This window comes from Ptychodera flava, chromosome 4 (assembly GCF_041260155.1).
Source record: "Ptychodera flava strain L36383 chromosome 4, AS_Pfla_20210202, whole genome shotgun sequence".
NCBI classification, from domain to species: Eukaryota; Metazoa; Hemichordata; class Enteropneusta; family Ptychoderidae; genus Ptychodera; species Ptychodera flava.
Window position 1 is genome coordinate 10,463,018 of NC_091931.1, and position 17,781 is coordinate 10,480,798.

Genomic DNA, 17,781 nt, shown 5'->3' on the forward strand with positions numbered 1-17,781 from the left:
CTGGATATCTTTATATCCAATAAAGCACTGCAATCTAGCTGCAGTGTGTTTTCAGTGTGCCAATCTCTGTCTGTCCGTCGGCCTATCTGTCTGTTTGTTTGTATGTCTGTCTGTCTCGTTTGTGTGTGTGTACAGACAGAAAGTAAATATATTTTTGAAATATATTGTGAAAATATTGTATGTGGTGTTGTAAGTAAATATGCCAGGTATGTCGTACGTGAATATATAGTGTCTATATTTATGCCCCAATATGTATGAACATGTATGCAAATATACATATGTGCATGATCAGATGTGTGAAATAAATAGAAATACAGTATTAAAGGAGGAATATGTACTGCCAATCCTGATGTTATGCACATAAACTGGAAGAAGTGCCATTGTTTCACGGCTTTTTATCGAACTACTTTTCCGCTAGAGTAAATGTTTCCTGCTTTGAGTACTCTTATAATTTTGGATTCGGTTCCCGATAACAAAGCGAACAAACAAGCAGTAATGGTGTTACAGATCGCCTTCGATTATTTAATATGGACACATTCAGTATACAGTAATCTCTCCCGACCGCACATGGTAGTCTCCGGTATCTACCTGTGGAGGCGCTGCATTCGACAACTTTTCCGAATGGCCGGTCACTTACCGCTTGGCGACAACCGCGACGTCTCGACAGAGACATACTGTGATCGCATTTTCCTCCATGTGGGATGGTTTATCTATTCATCACGTTGCAAAAAACGGGTTCACCCCGAAAGGAATCTATTACTTGTTGTATGGTCCTGTGCCGAAACGCCAGATGTCGAATTGGCCTACAATAAATTGAACTCTGACCCCTGGGCTTAAACTTAAGGTCACCTGATTGTCAGCTGATCGGAAGACATTCTGCTGATTTGAGGCGTTCACTGCCGAGCCTGAGGACGTGAAGTACAACCACGGAAACTGGTAGGTTTAGCAGTGTCAGAGTTACATGGAAGTTTTCAGGTTTTGACATAGTGTGACAGCTGAGTTCGTACATGATGCGTTTTTTTTCCGAATTTTATTCCATAAGTCACATGTGTGATCCATGTGACCTCGTGACCAGGTTTGGTTGACCCTGCAACTGCTTCGTGATATAAGGCGTGTAAACCATAGTCAAATTTTCAGGTGCTTCTTTCGCTGGCTTGCCGCGCTTTTGTCTATGTGTGTACACACACAGGCCCATATTAGTATCAGCTTAAAGTCTCTTGAGCTTCAGCCAAACGATCCTTGCACAAAAAGAGTTTCACTTTCAGTCGTTCCAAAGGTATCAAAATAACAGGTTAAATTTAGTGTCGAACACATTAGTCCAGTCAATCTAAGCCAAAAAGGGGTCAACCTAGGACTAATTGCAACAGAAATTATTTCTTCACCATGCATTTTGGAAAGGTCCTAGAAATAACATACTAAAAGTATAATAAAATCTAAGGGGTGCAACAGTGCCTAATTTGCATAAATGTAAAGGGGGCTCATGGGTATAAAATTGTCGCTGATAGACGGTTTCTACTTAAAATATGTGGCTAAACATGCTTTTGATCAGGGTTTTTTGGCTTATTTGCCTCCTTTTTGGTCTAGGCAATGTTGTTGAAAATATTTTGTCGTCATACAAATATTCCTCATTTGCATAAATCCAATATGGCCGCCACAACACTTCATTTTTCTTAGTTTTTCTCGAATTAATAACTATTTTTAAGCCACTACTGACAGCAATATAATAATTTTTTCACATTGTATTTTAGACAAGTCCTAGAATAACATACTAAAAGCCTAGTACAATCTAGAATTGTAAACAGTGCCTAATTTGCATAGATGTAAAAAGATTATGGGTACAAACTAAGTGCTGATAGAATGTTTCTGCTAAAAATAATTGGCTAAACACGATATGTTATGCAGGTTTTTGGCTTATTTGCCTTGTTTTTGGTTTAGGTAATGTTGATGGAAATATCTAGTCTTCATAGAAATATTCCTAATTTGCATAAATCCAATATGGCCGCCACAACCTTCACTTTTCTTTGTATTTTTCCCAATTAATAACTATTTTTATGCTACTTCTGACAGCAATAGAATTATTTATCCATTGTGTATTTCAGAGAAGCCCTACAATGACATACTACTAGCCTCGTACAATATAGAAATGTAAACAATGCCTAATTTGCATATATGTAAAAAGATTATGGTTACAAACTAGGTGCTGATAGAATGTTGCTACTAAAAATATTCGGCTAAACATGATATATGCGGGTTTTGGGCTTATTTGCATTGTTTTTTGTTCAGGCAATGTTGATTAAAATATTATGTCGTAATAGAAATATTCCTCATTTGCATAAATCCAATATGGCCGCCACAACACTTCGTTTTTCTTTGTATGTCCCTAATTAATAACTATACAAGCTACTTCTGACTGCAATAGAATTAATTTTCTTTGTGTATTTTAGAGAGGTCCTAGAATGACATACTAAAAGTCCAATACAATCTAAGATTTATAACATTACCTAATTTGTATAGATATAAACGGATAATGGGAGCAATACATTCACTGATAAAAGAAATATGCATATTGAATTGAGAAAAATGCGACATTATGTTCAAGTAATGTATGCATTTATCTTAATTTTTGTCCAGGCAATATTTTTGAATATATTTTATCGCCCGAGAAATATTCCTAATTTGCCTAAATCAAGTATGGCTGCCACTGCATTTCACTTAAAAATTATATTTAATCTACACAACAAGTAGTTTTTGTTTCCACTCTGTATTGAATGTATAGAATGACAAACAAAATTACTATTAAGAGGGGAGACAGTGCATAATTTGAATAAATATAAAACTTAGAAAAGGGAACAAAGTCGTTGCTGTTAATAGATTTCTTAAAAATATATTCAGCAAATTGCTATTTAATTCAAGCAATTTGATTATTTAATGTACTTTTTGTGTTTCTAGGCAATGCATAAATCATTTAAGATTCCTCATTTTACATAACTGCAATGTGCCCCTCCTACCACTTTACTTTTCCCTTTTTGACCTATAGTATAAATGACTATATATAATGTTAAAAAACAACGGAGATCATTACAACTAAATTTTAGTATGGTCATGGAAGTTACATATCGCAAGTTTAAAAGCCTGTGTTGGCACCAGATTTTCTCATCAGAAAATTTACCCACCTGATTACAGTTTTAATTGAAAACAAAAGGATATTACACCTCAATCATTCATTTACAGACTAGAACAAAGGCGATCCCGGGGATCGCGAAACGTGCATTTAATGAAGTTATGCATAAGACAGCTAATTTTTACCCAAATGCTAAATGGGTCATAGATGCTATACAAACCTTGTGCTGATAATCTGTTTACGAAAGTGATTAAAGAGATAAGCTGACATTGTAATGACTATGTAACATCATTTTCTTGTTTTCAGTTCAGGGAATGTTTTTAAATACATCTTACAGCGATAAAAAAATTCTTATTTGCATTTGTCCAATAAGTCAACCATGTCACTTCCTTTTTCTAATTGGAACATGAATTATTTCTTCACCTTAAATACTTAAAAGGTCCAAAAAAGGTATATTCAACGTCTATTACAATCTACATTGTGCAAAGGACTAATTTCAAAAGATTTTATAGGAAATGCCTACACTGTATTAAATGTAATAATTGAAACTTGAAAGGTTTTACAACATCGTAAAGAGAGATTGGAAGTTTAGCTAACATTGCTAAATATATTTTACCTAATTTTGAGCGATTCCTCATGTGCATAAATCATATATGGTGACCATTAAAATAATTTTCTTTAATTTTTCAAATTGACGTCAACTTATTTTAATTAATTATGTTATCAGTAAAATGAGAAGTTACATTAAGAGACACTACTTGTTTAAGTTATTTAATACTTTAAATTCTTCCTATCGAAAGATGTCCATTTTATAACTTGAATGAACATTTTGCTCAGTACAAAGAATTGACATGGTTATTTATTTTCTGTGTATTTTAACTCATTTTAATGATTATATACTAATAGGGCCTACAGAATGAAAAGCCCTGTAAAAATAAACAATTATTGATTCGTATAGTTCATTTCAATTATCTAGAGAATTTGCATAATGTCAATAACATTGGGAACTTACTGGAAGATTTGGATTTTCTTAATGCATACCAAAATGCTTGGCCAAATAACCAACACTTTGTACTGAGGGAGGCTGAAGAAAATTTGTGTTTCAGCCCTATTTTCTTTTATTTTCACCCTTACCCGTATTACTAATATAGATTAAGTGTTGGTAAAATGTAATTAAAGATCAGGTTGTGTGGTCACTGGTAAATCAGATATACTTTTGACTGTGTGCAACTTGCCTGTTCATGCCACATACAGAAATTTATGATAATAATGATAAATAAATTATAATGATCATGATGATATAGGGGTACAATTGTTATACTATACTGCCAATTATCATGAAATATGGATAAGGAAAGCAGTTCCTTTATCAGCTGAAAGACATTACAATAATCAAAGGATACTGCATTTCTCAAAATTTGAAATTTCGTGAAGACAACAATTGAAAATCAATATAAAGTCATATAGTGGACTGAAGAGAGAGATTTCCTGTTTAATCTTACCGTACACAGCCATAGCATTTGAGGAAAAACTGAAAAAATCTGTTGACTGAATCACGATAATCTAAATCACTGGTAAAAGCAAATCTAGATACTTTTCATAATGTTACATGGTCTAGCTGCTCTTTCAAATTTTCATGACGTGAAACAAGAAAACCAAGATGTGAAGGGATTTGCGTCACAGAAGCTGCCGTTAACGAGTTTATCAATTAGGATATCAAATTTTGACATCAAATTATCATAAAATCGGTTATCCTGTATTTTGAACCTTATGGAAGTCTCACCTCAGATTCGCCAGACTCTCAATTCCTTGAGTGATCGATCTTATTGGTAATAATACAAAAGTCTAATAATCTGCAAATGGGAAGTCCATTACATAACAGCCCCATGAGTGATACTTGCACATCTAAGATCTGATATGATACGCAGTACAATTATATCATCCCATGCTTCACATCTTTTCATTGAGTTGCCCTTCCCCATACTTATGGTTTTACAATGAACTGCAGCAGCATGAATAACCCCGGCAGAAAGCAAAATCTAGACTTTCTGTTGTCAACGAAAGGATTCTGGCTGTAAACAAATGAACCACCTAGAGAAAGATGTAAACAGAGAGGAAGAGGAAGAAATTTTGATATGATAATGACCATCATAATAATTGTCATCACCACTACCATCATGGTGATTCAAATGATGTTCGTATTTATACTAATGATAGTTTAATAATGAGAAGGATGATTCACAGGCACAACTGTTAAGTGTGGTGACCATTTATTAGTAACTGAATATTTCCATAATCATTGAAGATAGTGACCAAAAGCATAAAATATTCCTTCAAAAATTTTACTGCAATCGAACATGTTGTAGGAGAAAATGACTTAAAATGACAATTGATGTCAAAAACTTGAGCACGTCCCATGATTTTTTATGAATAACCTTATCGTCGTGTAAAAGAAAGAAGAATATCCAAAGAAAGAATGCTGATTCCTTTTATTTAAACAGTAATTCTCTGAAATTCTTCCCTTTATTCATTGCATTTCTGAATAACAAGAAAATGTCAATGGAAGCTATTGTAGGCTTGTTGTATTCAGAAGACCGTTTGTGTCAATTATGCAAATTAGGCCTTTTGTATTAAAATATGCAAATTATGCATGCAAATTAGGTCAACCTCTTTTGTTTTAGGTAATTCTTGCAAAACCTTAACAATTTCATAGAGAAAAAAAATTGTTTAAATATGAGCTTAAACATTCATTTTGTCTGAAATAGTGGAAAAACTGCGAATATATGCAAATTATTAAATTTGCATAATCTTTATTGTTCGATACATTTAGAAATTAACTTATTGAACCTTACTAAATTGTGTTGCAATGAAAAAAGTCACTTGAATTCAGTTTACATGCCCAAAATGTGAGTATAGCAGTCATTTTAAAGGCGATATATAGCTGATTTGAATATATGCAAATTTAACCAATTTGCACCCTTATATTTTCCTATACTTTTAATATGTCATTAGTGAGACCTTTCAGAAGGTCATGGTGAAGAAATAATTTCTGTTGCAATTAGTCCTAGGTTAAACCCTAAATTGACTGTCGAACACATGGCCAGATGCCTTCGCTGAAGCTAGGTGTACATGACATGATATGTTCGTTTCAGTATCTTGAAAGAGAACTGAAAGGCTTGTATTTAAATAGTCTTCTTTTTTATTCACTTGCTTTCGCATTTCAGACTGAACTAAGCTAATATTCAAAGATGGCGGAGGCTCTCAGTGTCTGGTGCGACATCAATCAGTTTATCGTTTCTCAAACCATCATAACGGCTTGTAAATTGCGAGTTTTCGACCACCTAAAGGGGGAGGGCGTTTCCACCACCGATCTCGCCGAAATCGTCGACTGTAATGCCGGCGCCTTGAGACACATGATGTTCACGCTCGCCAGCATGGGATACGTGGCCGTGAGGAGAGTCAACGGACAAGAATTATTCGTAAACACAGAGAAAGCTAACAAGTATGTCGTCTCTTCAAGTCCGACTAGTTTGTTGCCAGTCGCTCTTTCCCTCGAGAAAAGTTACTCGCTGTTCGAGAAAATGATTGATGCCGTGAAAGAGGGCAAGTTGCTGAAAGAAGAGTGGAAAGAAGGCGCCGGTGAGCGTTTCCGCAAGATGGCAGACGACCAGGAGCAGCGAACAGCATTTCTGCAGAACATGGACGCTCTTGTGCAGAACATGCGCGCTCCCGTACTGATGAATTCGTTTGATTTCAGCGATTACAAGAGTGCGTGCGACCTTGGTGGAGGATCTGGCGGGCTGGCTTATCATCTGTCGACAGCCTACCCGGACATGAAGATCACCATCATCGACCTACCGAAAGTTGCCGAAGCTGCCGAACAATTCCGACCGCCAGGTTGCAGCCACAATGTCTCCATCCGAGGGGCGGATATGTTGAAAGACGAACTGCCCCAAGTTGACATGTTTCTCCTTGCGGCCATTATTCACGACTGGCCAATGGATAAAGTAAATTTGATATTCAAACGGGTTTTTGAATCTCTCAACCCTGGTGGCGCTGTCGTTGTAGTGGAGACCCTTTTCGATGACCACCGAGAAAATTCTAAGGTAGAGGCCCATCTTTTCTCTTTACGTATGTCGCTACTCGGTGGTGGAAAGCAGTGGTCAGGGGCAGAGTTAGGTAAATTGCTCACTGAACATGGCTTTGTAGATATTAAGATCCATACTTCTGAGATGGTATACGGGGTTGTCATGGCAACTAAACCTAGTCAATGAATTAGTAATTCCATAATATGTATAAAAAGTACATCAATAAATAATCATTATCTGAGATGAATGCTTGTTCTATCCGTAATTTTCTTTTCATTCATATCGGCATATCAACACAGTGCAGTCGTATGCCGTTCCTCGATTTAACATCAAATTGACGATGTACATTCCAATATTAAGTTGACAGAGTCATGAAGTGGATTTGACGGGGAAGAAAATGAATATTTACTCCTTGCATATAGTTTCTACAGCCCATGGGAAACCCAACTACTTAAAATGCCAAAACGCTTGCTTATTAGTCTAGCTCGTCAAAAGAGCTTAAGCTACAACTATTAATACAAGAAGTCACTTTGTATATAAAGAGATAATTTATTGAAAAGTTTGAACTTAACTTAAGCAAGGTATAAGAATTCTGAAAACTTCGGGAAAAAACTTTTTCTTTGAAAATACGAAAATAAAATGTGTGCAGCAAAAACATAACTTATCTTGTCTCCGACAAAATAGCTTAACTATACTATAACAGTACCGATCACAGTCTCGATGATGTAATATTAACAAAAGTAAAAGATCAAGCTGTGTTACAGTATTTCTACATTTAAATGTCATACATTTAATTTACAGACACAAACAAAATTCATATTCTATTCAAGGGAACGGAACTCTTTGAAAGCCTTAACCCTGACGAAATGATAACGCTAAGACAGTAAATATACTTCTGAAATGTAAAAGAGACTAAACATTTCATGGCATTTTGATATGGAGACAGGTTGCCCACTCAGTCTGATTATTTTCTCTCGATATTATCAGTATTCAAAGAGACTAGAATTCTTGTTCAGACCAAGTGCATGGCACGCGAAGCACCTGCCAATGAAACATCGTCCATGCCCAAAGAAACAAAAAACATCTGTGTGACCATTTACATGTAATTGGCCCTGTGGGTTCAAACATGATACAATTCAACAATATTACCATCTGTATTGTTGCCATTGACGGTGGAGGGGTTCAGTAATGTGAGACTATGTGTAAGAACAGAACATTTAAATAACGCAGATGTGCCCCTAGTTTAATTCGAAATTGATGTATTTCTATCCTGTACCGTCTCTACCTCTCAGAATTGCTCGATCATGTGGTACTTGTTTCGGCAGAAATACTGTAAATTTTTACTTTTGATGGTACCGTCAATAAAGTGTGTTCCAATAAGACATACAGAATACCATCTGTGTGGTGGGAACACTGCAGTGTTTGCCAGTATCGATTGCCTTGGCCATCTCCGTGATGCTCCGTTAAGACATGGAAACTTCAAGTTTCGCTTGAACGAGTTCGGCAAAATGTGATGTCACAGACAAATAGAAGAAACAGTTTCTATTTGTATGTGGTGATGTAAAGACAAGCTATATTGTACTCACTGCTAGCATGCATTTTCTCAGTCGCGTAAATGAAGTCATCAAAATCAGATCATCTCAAATGATCTATCTCCGCTGGGTCTACTACCGAGACAGCTGCCAATTATATTGTAATTCTTGCTAAACAAGTACAGTAAAACATTCATTCGTTCGTTTAATAAATTGTTATACCCTATGCTGAACGATAAACAGTTACTCTCGACCTATATCATCAACAAGTGTGTAGTCCTGGGTTCATGAAAATGGTCATTTTCTTGTTGAAACCTTAATTACACTAAGTTTCGCGAAAGACGATCATACGGCTCTTCATTTTGAAAATGTGTCGTTTTGATTCTTAGCACAGTGTTGTCAGTGTTGTGATCACTGCTGTCATGCTCGCTTTGCAATTCTGCGTTGTTTCATTGCTGTACCGCGTTTACTAGTAATAGGCCGATAGTCTTGTTGTATGACGACTCACGCTCACTCGACCTGCAGCTTCATAGTTACACTTAATCGAAACTATCTGCAATTCACTTAAAGACAGTGATTGTAATCTAACAATAGGTAATGGAATCGCCTTCAGATATTTTATCATCACTTGGCTTGTCATCCGATATCTCCGACAGTATTTCTATGTAAGGCTCCGCTTGTTCAGACGAGTCCTCCTGCTCGCCCGGCACCGTCAATTCCCCGCCCTTGGGATTCTGGTTGTCGTAATCGATCGATTCTTCATCCTCGTTCCCCGGCTGTACATAACTAGATTCCTCGCCATCGTCCTGGTTCTCGGGTTGAACGTAGTTACAGTCAGCAGGTACCGCGTCATCGGCAGCTTCCGTCTCTACTCCTTTCCCGCCAAGCCCACCTTCCATGGCGATGTATTCGAAGTTGTCTGGATTTGAGTTCTCGCCTTCTGATTGGCCATTGACGTTGACGTAACTGTTGGCAGGGGAACTGTTCGCTGCATCGTCGCCGGCAGTCATCTTTTGGTAGGAGTAGTCATTGTCATCCTCTGACAAAGGCCGTTCTCCATTCTGTTTAGTGCTTTCCTCGTTTGTGTCTCCCATATTTGACTTTAGAAGAGGTTGATATACCGCTGATGACTGCGCCCTCCCAGTTGGAATATCGTCCTGGGTTAGTCCATCTTTAAATTCGTCAAATCCCTCGCTAATAGAGGCATAGACTGGTTCGTCCGGCAGGGGCCGACACACTATATCCACATTGTAGCCAACTATATTCCTTCGTCTTGGTTTTCTCCTTCTCCTGTGATTTTTGAGAGAAATAATGTAAAAGTTGAATTAAAGTCGCCGATCACATCAAATGATTCCATGACCGATGTAATATGGATTTTCACATTGAAACGAAACGGTAGGCTAAAGTTGTTGCGTTTATTGCTATGGCAGATTTGTACATGTATATCGTATTGGCTGTTGAAATCCATAAATCTTGACACACACACACACACACACACACACACACACATATATATATATATATATATATATATATATATATATATATATATATATATATATTCAATAGTAGTTAAACAGTTTAAATTCACTGGGATGGAAATAAATACAGCAATGGTGTAAAGTAACGTCATGCAAGTGCAAGCAATAGATCATTATGGGTTCTCTGTGATTGTGTCATATGAATGATAAAGATATGACATCAGCAGGATTAGTTTATAACAATTAATATACAGCAAAGAAATAACATCATCAAAATCTCCTAGATGTTCATATATATATATATATATATATATATATATATATATATATATATATATATATATATATATATATATATATTCATAGTCGAAACTAATGAGGAAAATCACACAACTAAATCTGAGTGTCTCTACACTGCAAATTTTTGGGGCTTGAAAAAATGACCCATGTGGGACTTGAACCTTATATAGCTTACTTATGAAAGCCCGACGTTTATTGCAACAATACAACTTAAATACACTTCATCAGAAATTTATATTCGATCTAGTGCTACTACTACAGCAACAAGTCACAGCTATCAGTAGTTTGGGCTATTCTTGTTTATAGGAAAATCGTAACACCGAAACTCTTCAGGTATTCGCCCTCGGAATCAAAAGAAAACAGACTTTTTTGCCTGGAGAGGCCTGGCGACACTTACCTCCGTCGTATCAAGCAGACAACGATGATCACGACGACAATTACGACAGCAGTAGCTGCCGCAGCTATCAAACCACTATGAAGACTGCTCACTCCAGCCGTGGCGCCCTCTCTAGGTGCAGGGACCATCGATGCATAGGTGACAAGACCCCTGGTGGTGCTCCCTCTTCGACTGACTTGTGACAGTGTCTTAGCCGGTGTTTCGGGTGAAGTACCGAGAGAGATGTCGCCCACAGGAGTTGTGACTCTCACACTCTGCGTTGTTTTCTCCACTATGAATTTTAAAGAGAATCAAAACTGAGTAGATGGAAATATCATGTTATTTGAAACAAACACCAGCTCATCTATTTGCGATTTGCACATCAGAGTTTTGTAGAGTCATTATGGACAACATTTGATTACGTGAAAATATATAGTATTTTACGTGTACGTCTACAGTAGACAAAAGTACACTGTTATCCCCGTTGTACTTTGTAACTTTCGACAATTTTTCCAATCGAAATTTAACGTGGACTACGAGTGTTAATACGTTCATTTGCCATTTGTTTAAAATTCTGAACTAATTGTCTTATGCTATAGGAAATACGTAATGTCAATTATCAATGGGTTTTTCTCTTTCTAAGTGTTTCAGTCGGTGGCAGACACCCTGACACTTTGAATACATTTTGGGACTTTACTCTAAAAACAGATTACTTACATCATTGGTCTTTTAAACAGTAGAGCTGAATTACCACAAAAAATACTCAACCTTACAAATTATCACAGATTTATTCAGTGTAATTTCGACAAGAGAAAATTCTGATATGAATACAGTTCACTCAAACATCTACCAATTAATTTTGGCTCAGTCGGACATACTGCGCTCAGTTCTTTTTTCATCGATTTTCGAACAAACTTACCGGAGCAAACTTACTCTCCTAATATAGCAATCGGAACCGTCACAAAGAGCCTTCACACAATGTACTCCTGCAGCCTCGGAAGGCGTCGGATGCGTGACGGAAAACGCAGACGGCTTACCTGGTATGACAGTTTGTCTGCTACCGTCGAGAAAGACCGCCGACGTTGGTTGCTCGTTATCGAAGGAAATGCTGCTAGATAAAATTGGGAATCCTCGATCAACCAGTTTGATTTGTTGGTCGTCCAAATCGCTGACAATGTAGTAGTCCTGAACAACATTCAAAAAGAGTACGAATATTCATCTAAGTATCCAGTCTCAACAGAACACACGTCACGCAATGCATCATGTTACAGTGAGGGTAGTGTTATTTGTTTACAGTATTTGTACGAGGTGAAAGATTATTATAGCAACTTTGAGGTTACATACCTGCAAACACGACATGTTTCATTATAAAACGTTCTGGGTCGACGTTTTACTTCCCTTCGATTAACAAAATTCGGCATGCGTAAAACGCCGTGTACACAGAAATTTTCATAAAGTTCACTTAGTTACAACTTCGATATACATATTGTTGATAAAAAAGTAAGAATAAGTTGTAAACATAGTTACCCTTTGAGCGCCATAGTGATTTTTTCAGCTTTTCTAAAATATACCCCAGTCAATTTTTACCGAAAGTTTGATAAAAAACTGTAGCAAATGAAATACGATGTCCATTTTGTCCAAAATTATTAAAAGACTCACAGAAAAATTCATAAACATTGATAAAACGTTGCACTAAAATTTGGGTGGGAAAAATTACAGCACTCAAAAGGTTAAACTTGTGTATATTCATAGACCACAGAGCCCTGTGCTATGGTATATTGGTGTCTGATTGGATAGCTGTTCTTTTTAACAAGGTATATGATCTACCAATATGCTAATGACCTACCGATGTCAAATCAAGGTCAACCGGCGTCTTGTAGCTGTCATCTCCTGGATAATCAATGTGTGTTTCTGATCCATCCAAGTTGGCCGACAAATATGTCTTGTGAAACTGATCCAACCAAAATATTCTGAAATTTAAAACAGGAGAAATTATCTTTATAACTGCCAGTCTGAAATAACGTGCGTCTTCTCTGAAACAGCGTAAATAGTAAACATATACATAAAAAATCAGTTTAACCATTCAAGATTTTGGGTACATGGAAATTTGCATTTTGTACAGTCCATGTCTAGATATGGCAATACGGGCGACATGTTCGCGAATGATCATATTGGTCAATGGCCCGGGATTCTATGAGTTTAGTAGTCGTATTGGTTTCAGTGATAACATCAAATATCAAATGGGTGAGTTATAAGATTTATGAATTAGACGATGATTGACGTGATATGACCTCTCGTCGGCAAAATATGTCTGTGAGACTGTGATGACATCAAGATTCGGAGTCGTTGAATGACTCAGGCGGGTCGTAGCTGAAAAGACAATTTTAAGAGATGTAATGTTTTCATGGGCCCAGCCGGCATACTGGACAAGAGTTGTCAACGTTGTGATACTGCAGATTTCGAATCAGTGTAATATTTAGAGAAGATAGGAATAACGTCATTTGGTGTCCATTTCATCATGATATTTATTATTATAAACAATGGATTGCAGTGCCACTAAAGTAATTAACTAGACGCCATGTCGTTCCTATCTTCTCGAAATATCACACTGATTCAAAATCTGTAGTAATTGATAATATTGTCGTAAATTGGTATAAGCTTTACATTTAGATTTTAATTCAAACTTTACAAATTAAATGCAGTTACCGTTGTACTGATGTCAGATCAGACGACCTCTTGCTATATCCAATGACAAGTCCAAGTGGTGTGTGTATTACTCCATGTGCAACACTCTCAGGACTGACGATGACTTTCCTGTTTTCTCCAAGCAGGCTGCTTCTTTCTACCTTCGGTGAAGTCCCCTTACTACTCCAATATAAGTAACTACAGGGATTGAAACATAGAAAATACTGTTACCAGAAAATTGTTTTGGGGCAGTCACCTACCTACCTACCTACCTACCTACCTACCTACCTACCTACCTACCTACCTACCTACCTACCTACCTACCTACCTATCTACCTACCTACCTACCTACCTACCTACCTACCTACCTACCTACCTACCTACCTACCTATCTACCTACCTATCTACCTACCTACCTACCTACCTACATAGCCAGCAATAAACCCACCCATCCGCCTGCCTGCCTGCCTGCCTAACTGCCTACTTTTCTGTCTGCCGCCTGCATACATACATCGTGCACGCATGCACTCATGCACGCATGCACACACACATACGCACACACGCACATACATACATACATACATACATACATACATACATACATACATACATACATACACACATACATACACATACATACATACATACATACATACATACATACATACATACATACATACATACATACGTATGTACGTACGTAAGTACGTACGTACGTATGTATGTACGTACGTGCGTGCGTGCGTGCGTGGGTGGGTGCATGCGTACGTACGTACGTCCATCATCCATCCATAAATCCATTCACCCAACGAACCAACCAACCGACCAACCATAATCTTTCCTGCCTTGCTCAATATAACCTATGATGAAACAATGTAAAAACACGGGACTTCAGTCGGTGATAATACAAACGCATTAAATAAGTGGTTTAATTGGGGGAAAAAAGCTTTTCTGTAGCTGCGAATGAGCAATATTTTGTTTGCGGCGTGACCATGAAGGGGTAACGGCCGCTACATTAAACGTTATCACGTGGTTCTATCTCAAACTATAGCACGTGACCTTAACTTCGCGTATTCACTTCTAAATTTTCTCTTCATAATGATTTTATTATGATTTTTCCGTAATCATGAGGCATCAAACAACTATCAGAATCTGCTACTTTGCACAATTTGGATGCAACATCACGCCATTTACAAGACGATAGATGGCTTGCAGTAATGATGCCAGTCCTCTTACAGTGCTAGTCGGAAACTGCTATAGTAATACCCGCTATCCGTTTTTAAGAGAGAAGTATCTCCAAGATCAAGTGACAGCAAAATAACAAACAAAAAATGCTGGAAAAAAGGAACTGTGCTCGTAAAAGTCGAATTCCTTAGAACCGCGGAAGATCGTAAAGATCTCCGGGACTGACGGTTTCACAATACACGGAAGCGGAATATTGTCCACTTACCCGAAGCTAGGTTCTACGGCCAAGGATGACACGTTGTCGACGTCAGTGACAACCGGATGGCAGTACCCCGTGTAATTGCAAACCATTATCCTCTGATTGGCTGAATCGGCGAAATAAACATTATGTGCCGACCAGTCAACGGCCACATCTTCCAGAGAGCTTGCCGTCTCATGGTACAGCGTTTCCAGGCTGCCGTCAAGCAGCGACAACTTCACAACGTCGTTACGCAATGTGTCGGCCCAAAACAGAAGAGACTGCTCAAAGTCGTAGCTTATGCCGATTTTCCTAGAAGACAGATCTTCAGATAATATTAACGAGTCTAAATTATCACTCTGTTGATATATGGAACTGATATCTCCAGCGATGTAACGAATGTATGAAGTCTGGTTGGAAGCTTCATATACTGCGATAAGTAGTCCTGGTGACGTCACACTCTGACCTGATATAACTGAAGAGAAAATGACGTGACGTCATCGTGTTAGTAGGCCGACTTGACAACAGTGCACTCTTAACTTTTTCAGTGTACTACAGTTTGTGGATATCATCATTAATATCATATGTAAATGTAAATGTTTAAGGATATTACAAGGAATCGAAAGGTCCGTAGGTTTACAATATTGGATTCAACTCATGAATCTAATGAGAGTGTCAGAAATACAAGGAATTTGTCATCAGGCTTGTTTACATGTTTCTGTACTGACATAACTCTATAGCAGGTTGTCCGATGCCGCTGGAGGGATAGATCGGACAATTCAAACGAGACAAGAAACTACAAGACAACAAAAATAGTTGAAATTTTTGTTTATTCGTTTTACTGACATGTCTTTAAGTGTCATAAACAGTCCGCGATTGAAGTTTGTCAAACCGAGCTGTTGTCGTACACTGGCAGGTAGATAGGAATTGCCAGGTCAGCTGTAAGCCGCGTGACACTCATTGGTATAAACCTGACGTGAATTTTAAGGAGGGGTCACATGAAGGGAGTGACTGGTCAGGTAACCCCTATGAAGCCATGCTATGAGCTGGCACTCTTGAGAGCAGTATCTGCCGACTCACGCAATACACTTATTTGGAGTTCAGAGACACCCCATACATTCGGTATTATTGTCGTGTCATGCTTCTACTTTCCCACTGAATCCTTTATCTGCATATTGTGAATCTTAATTTAAGTATTTCACACCAATTTACACTTCATGTTTGTTTATTTCTAAGATTGCTGCAGCGACCGGCGACGATTCTTGGTTGCCATCGTGATTTTGAGCTATGCCTAGCAAGTCGACGCGGTTTATTATGGTTCTTTTGGTGTCCTTGAAACAAGCAACTTCCTGGTTGATTGACCTTCAAGTAAATATTCCATCATATCGACTACTTCACACAAACAACTTCTTTACTCATAAAGCTGTGTTGTCTCTGTCTTCAGTATGTCTGTTTGTCGTTTATTGTACGGACCTGTGTCTGTGTGCAGCTTATGCTAACAATAAAACTCCGGTGCGTGAAATGAGGTCAGCTGTGTGTATGAACTTTAATAGAGTTCAACACCGAGCGACCACGTAGCGCAAGCAAACAGGTTATTATTTATAATGACACGCTGTAATCTATCATTGAATGAAAGACGTATAAGTAAACGTAGAATGTGAAACTCGTAAAGCAGTTTTTATTTTCCGCTAAACAATGATCTTTTGAATTATCTACAAATGCAGGATTTTTTCATAATAGTAACTGGAGGAGTGCACCTCACTTTAAGTTACCTCACAAAATCCGTATATGGCCATCCGCTGATAACATATAAACTAACGCATTTTTTGTGAACTCGGACCACGCAATAATTGAGTCGGTGCTTTCAACAAATTGTAGTCAGATTGAAAAACAAATTAGCCAACTGCACGGCCTTTTTACAGATTTGAGACTCTCGAGTTCAAGTTTTGAATCGACCGATGTTACACTTCGTTCGAAGGTGAAGGTTAACATACTATGGTGAGATCTGTCTTTATGGTCAGGAAGGCGTGATCAGCGTAACGTTTAATTCCGAAGAGTACAAATGTTACCGTATGACTTGTCAAGGTTTCCAACGACTGAAATAAAAACGCCATACCTGCAGCCTACCGACTTAACTTACCTGTGAACAACAGAGGGACCATTGTTGAAATGTACACCATTCCAATCCCGCATGGACCACTACCTCTTCCACACATAATTAAAACAAATTGCTTCACCGATTAATCTCTTCAACAAGTAAGTAAGGTCATGTAGAAAGAGTCAAAGACTCATTTGATCTCAACTCGCGTCTGCTTGAGCTGTAAAGAAGCGAACAACTCGACAAGTCGACCTAAGTCCGGTGATGATGACGTCACAAAACCGGTATTCTTAGTAAAGGGCAAAGGGTAGGTGACTATTTACATTTGAAAGGTGTGTGTGTACGCCTGGTCAAAGGATGACCTTGGTAAAATAGCGGCGTTACATGTTATGACACATTGGGAAATATAGTTAAATTGTTGAGATCTAGTATGGCAAGCTCATTCTCCGAATTTGCCGACCGGAAGCCCGTTTGAACGCTCAAGCTAAAGATTTGCATTTCCTCGCTTGTACAAATATTTGAGGACCCCTATCTTTAGTAACTTTAGGGAACGAAACATTTGAACAATGGACGCCAGCAATATTTTTACTTTCGGTCGGTCTTCTGTCACCGGTAATTGCTCCATTTAAGTGAAAGGGTAGGTCGAATTGTTCGGGCTGGAAATTTTGTAAACTCGA

At 37.8% G+C, this 17,781-nt stretch overlaps 2 protein-coding genes across 2 annotated transcripts; one reads left to right on the forward strand and one right to left on the reverse strand.

The window, feature by feature from the left end:
* The first annotated feature begins 815 nt into the window (after positions 1 to 815).
* Positions 816 to 7,456, forward strand: LOC139130871 (probable bifunctional dTTP/UTP pyrophosphatase/methyltransferase protein). The gene is made up of 2 exons (XM_070696676.1): positions 816 to 936; positions 6,346 to 7,456. Exon 2 carries the CDS (start codon positions 6,370 to 6,372, stop codon positions 7,393 to 7,395), a length of 1,026 nt encoding a protein of 341 aa, XP_070552777.1. The 5' UTR covers positions 816 to 936; positions 6,346 to 6,369; the 3' UTR covers positions 7,396 to 7,456.
* A 278-nt stretch (positions 7,457 to 7,734) lies between these two features.
* Positions 7,735 to 17,399, reverse strand: LOC139130870 (low-density lipoprotein receptor-related protein 8-like). Its single transcript, XM_070696674.1, has 7 exons — positions 17,147 to 17,399; positions 15,034 to 15,481; positions 13,605 to 13,781; positions 12,745 to 12,868; positions 11,936 to 12,083; positions 10,920 to 11,190; positions 7,735 to 10,031 (listed from the first exon to the last, which is right to left on the reverse strand). The coding sequence occupies exons 1-7, from the start codon at positions 17,220 to 17,222 to the stop codon at positions 9,326 to 9,328; spliced, it is 1,950 nt and encodes a 649-aa protein (XP_070552775.1). The 5' UTR covers positions 17,223 to 17,399; the 3' UTR covers positions 7,735 to 9,325.
* Between the last annotated feature and the right edge of the window lie 382 nt (positions 17,400 to 17,781).

What these genes read in the sequence shown, in the direction of transcription:
- LOC139130871 (XM_070696676.1), top strand. Translation starts at nt 6,370, where the DNA reads ATGGCGGAGGCTCTCAGTGTCTGGTGCGACATCAATCAGTTTATCGTT.
- LOC139130870 (XM_070696674.1), bottom strand. Translation starts at nt 17,222, where the DNA reads ATGTGTGGAAGAGGTAGTGGTCCATGCGGGATTGGAATGGTGTACATT. An exon ending in TTGACCTTGATTTGACATCG is followed by an intron (nt 12,084 to 12,744) that starts GTAGGTCATTAG and finishes AATGTTGTTCAG; the next exon opens with GACTACTACATTGTCAGCGA. An exon ending in GTCTGCTTGATACGACGGAG is followed by an intron (nt 10,032 to 10,919) that starts GTAAGTGTCGCC and finishes CAAAAATCACAG; the next exon opens with GAGAAGGAGAAAACCAAGAC.